Raw genomic sequence first — 3,718 nt, 5'->3', positions numbered from 1 at the left:
AGCCCTAATGTCTATGAAATCTATGAAATCTATGAAATTTATTACACCCCAGGAACCAGCCATTTAATTATTCAGACAGCTGCAACATGGGCCATACTTTACCAAAATAAGATAAACTAATCAAACTTATTCTAATCAGCCATCAAATCATACAGAAGTTCAGCGTAAATTTTTAAACTTTAACTTTTACAAACTAACTAGTTAACCATTAGCCAGAGCACATCTAATCTCTAAGCCAGACACATGCAGTTAAGCTGCGATGAACAGCTGCCACTTAAATATTCAAGTGACATGGGATTAGGAGTGGGGCTTTCCCACTGATTTATTAATCATTAGTATAATAAAAGAAAGGTCACTGGAGAATGACATGTCAGAATAATATTCCCCTGATTTGGAACTAAATGTCTCATTGCAGTAGGACATTGTTGTCCTGTCAGCTTTCTATTCACTTGACATCGCCTTCCAAGTATACCACTGAGTTAAATCTCCCTGGGGATATTGTGACCTTTTGGTTAAAAGCACCATAAGGGTCCTTCAAAACTGGCTACACACATCTGACTAAACATCACATATTATAATCAGGGCTGATTTCAGTCTAGTTGCAAATACAGAGGCCACATGCATCACTGGAGCAGCCTCACTCTGATGATGCATCACACTGACAAGGCACTAGCCAACACGCTGTAGAACTATCAATAAAGAAAAGCTTCAGATCCTGATGAATAAAGAGGATTTATGCTGGGGAAGCTTTTTCCCTCTGGAACCCTTGGGGTCTTTTTTCAACTCATTTGAATCCCATTGTTCAAAAGCCTGAAGCCTGGAATGACTGAACTTTTAACTTTTGAACTTTAAGAGTCAAGTCATTAGATCTCATGCTTAAGGCAAAATGCACCACCAGCCAGGGTCTGTTATATGCAAAAACCACCCATACTTGTTATGCTAGCCAGCACATAGATCAAATTCTGCTACCAGATACAAAGCATGTGGTCCTCTACAGGCAGAACCCTGTGTTATAGGGCTGTCTCTTATCTGCCCTCACCTAATTTTGGAAGCACAGGAGTCCTGCAAGGAGACGGTGATGGCATACTTCGTGTAGAGACCAGCTATCAGCATGCTTTTTGATTTCAGATACTCTGAGGTGCACACAACTTCAAACTTCACTCTGAGAGGTTTAGTCGCCTTATTGTTAAAAAAAAATAGCAGCACTCTGGTTCTTAATCTGTGCACACTCACACACATATTACAGGCATAAAACAGATACCTCGGTATCTGAGGAGGAGAAAGAAGACAAGGTAATCTGCCTGGCTAGCTTCAGTGCTTCTATCCTCATTGCAGCAAACTCTAACTCCTCCTGTCAGTAGTTTGGTTGTGAACAATTCACAGAAAAATGGGTTAAAAACATGATGTAACCATTTTACACATTCAAAAAATGAATGTCATATTTCAACATAGCATGAGGACAACTCTTGGATGACACACACATGCAGTGTACCTTTCAGAATTCAAACATCAGCAAAACACAAAACCAGGTTTACAGTTAGCTTTGATATGGTTCTGTCTAGAAACACCTCCATCAGGGGCCAAATATTACATGCTTTGGGGTACAAGAATATTTTCCGAAATGAAATTAGCTATAGGACCTTTTTTTTCCAATGGATTTATTTCTTCTTCCTTTCATTAGTCACTATATGTTCGTTTACAGCAGGAATTGCAACTTTTATCAGCAGTTTTGAATGTAAATCTTGAAATTATTTTGGAAAATCTGCCATGATACACACAGATTTGCTTTCAAAAGTTATTTCCTTTCTTTGGAAGAAAGCAGGCAAATTACATACTGGGCACAATTAATACGAAAGAATGCCTGACTGGCATCTCCACTATTAGGTCCTAAAACAACTGTCTCTGTGCTTTTTGATATATTGACTAAAGTAAGGTATATGACATCATAAACTCTCCATCCTGAGTCCTGTGTTCAAATTTCTGAGCTTTTTCTTTTCTTAAATAAAATGTTTTATGGAAATGCATAAAATTAGTAAGATCATGTTGCCGAGATAAAGATACTAAAATTCCTGAACTAACATTTGTATTCTATTTTATTCACTGACAGGTTCATCTCACTCCCTCTTAAAACTTTCTGCAAGGCAAAAGGAACTTTGGAAATTGCTTGAAACTTAGTAAGTTTTTGTAAGATTAGGAAATGTGTTCTCTACTGATGTTAGACAAACTTAAAGGAACACTAACATTTACACTTTTGCTACAAACCTGAAGTTTCTGAGCAAATACTGGGGGATTCTTTTCTGCTAAATCAGGGTCTAGATATTCAGGCTGATTGTTTAATGAAGTTTGCTGGGATATCCTATTGAGAAGAGCATCAGCAGAGACAAAGGAGTCCTCAGGAGAAGTCTAAAGGGTAAGGAGGATATAGAACAAATCAGAGGTTGTCAACATGTTTTCAGGCTGAAAACCATACACCTGCCTTGGTTATGTTTTCTTTTGGGCACAGATAACTGATGAGCAAATACAGACAAAATTGAACAAGGGTCCAGTCATTATATTCCCACAAAATTGAGGAGTGAAATAAGTGATGTCAAAACCTCTAAAGCAGTGATTCTCAACCAGGGTACCAGCAGATTCTTTGAGGGGTCTGCCACAAAGTGCGAGGAGATAAGCAGATAAGGGCAGGCTTACATTTGTTCCTGCCTTGCTGATATGACACCCCTGCCTCCTGCAAGGAGGTAAGCAATGTAATACTTAGATTTGTTTTTAAAATTGGGTTCCAATCAATTCACAGATTTTCTGGAGAGTGCCTCAGATCCAAAAAAAGGTTGAGAACCATTGCTCTAAAGCAATAGGTCCCAGACTGTGGTTTACTGACCATATCTTGGTACCAGGCAGTCATCACAGTCTGTCTGTTTTCAAGCAGTGAAACTTTCTGAAAGCTGTAGCTCAATCGAGGACTCTTCAAAGAGTTCCAGAGGCTTGTTTGAGTAACTGAACTGAAAAAACTACCACCATTAAACTTTTTGAACGTACTACAGTGTTTTTGCATGTTTCTTTAGCATAAATTTAGTGAGAGCCAAAATTGCAGGTGACTCCAAGCCTGAAAGCTATCAGCAGGGGACAGAATCACACTGTTACTGTCAACAGTAACTTTTTAGGACACAGCAGGGTGTCCCATCAAATGCTGCTATAACCAGTGAAAATTAAGCTTCTTTATCAAGGGGAGACCAAAGCCACCATACTGAATTTTTGCCTGGCACCAAAATGTGGATACACTTTCTGCACTGGAACATTGTGTGTAATTAACAGTAATTATATGCATGTTCTAGCTGAAGAATCTGCATGTTCACCCTTTCAAAACTGAGGATTGGTGTCATAGGAAAATGTTTCCATCACTCTGGTTGCAATTACTCACTATTTCAATGGTCTCTGAAGCTGTTCCTAGGGTCATCGGCTCCAAGTCTTTCTGTTTAGATTTGTCAGGTGCCTGTAAGTGCGTCTCTTGGCTAGCAGTCAGGGCACGAGAAGCTGGATGCTGTATTTTCATTCCAGAGGAAAGCTGGGCTTCAGTCTCCTCGAAACTTGACCTGAAATAAGATAGCACAGTGGTTCGCAAACTTTTTTTTTTGCAGCCCACTTGAAAATTTCTGACGGTCTCAGCAGACCGCTTAAACTTCTTTTTGTTCTGCAAATCAAAGTGCACAACTCATATTTTAGT

General features: G+C 39.1%; 1 protein-coding gene across 5 annotated transcripts in view; it reads right to left on the bottom strand.

Annotated features, from left to right (window-relative positions):
* The window catches only part of TACC2 (transforming acidic coiled-coil containing protein 2), a 244,549-nt gene that overhangs the window by 42,650 nt on the left and 198,181 nt on the right, over window positions 1-3,718 (bottom strand). For 4 of the 5 annotated variants that reach the window (XM_019502936.1, XM_019502937.1, XM_019502938.1 and 1 more), the window contains 2 exons: window positions 3,416-3,587; window positions 2,263-2,403 (listed from right to left, as the gene is read on the bottom strand). In XM_019502936.1, the coding sequence (XP_019358481.1) occupies window positions 2,263-2,403; window positions 3,416-3,587 (313 nt within the window). Of the gene's footprint in view, window positions 1-1,261; window positions 1,352-2,262; window positions 2,404-3,415; window positions 3,588-3,718 lie in introns of all 5 variants that reach the window. The other variant, XM_019502940.1, reaches the window with a different exon arrangement.

The sequence above is a fragment of the Gavialis gangeticus genome, unplaced genomic scaffold, assembly GCF_001723915.1.
Source record: "Gavialis gangeticus isolate Ggan-Ray unplaced genomic scaffold, GavGan_comp1, whole genome shotgun sequence".
NCBI lineage: Eukaryota > Metazoa > Chordata > Crocodylia > Gavialidae > Gavialis > Gavialis gangeticus.
The sequence above is the reverse complement of the archived record's forward strand: the minus strand, read 5'-3'. Positions and strand labels throughout refer to the sequence as shown.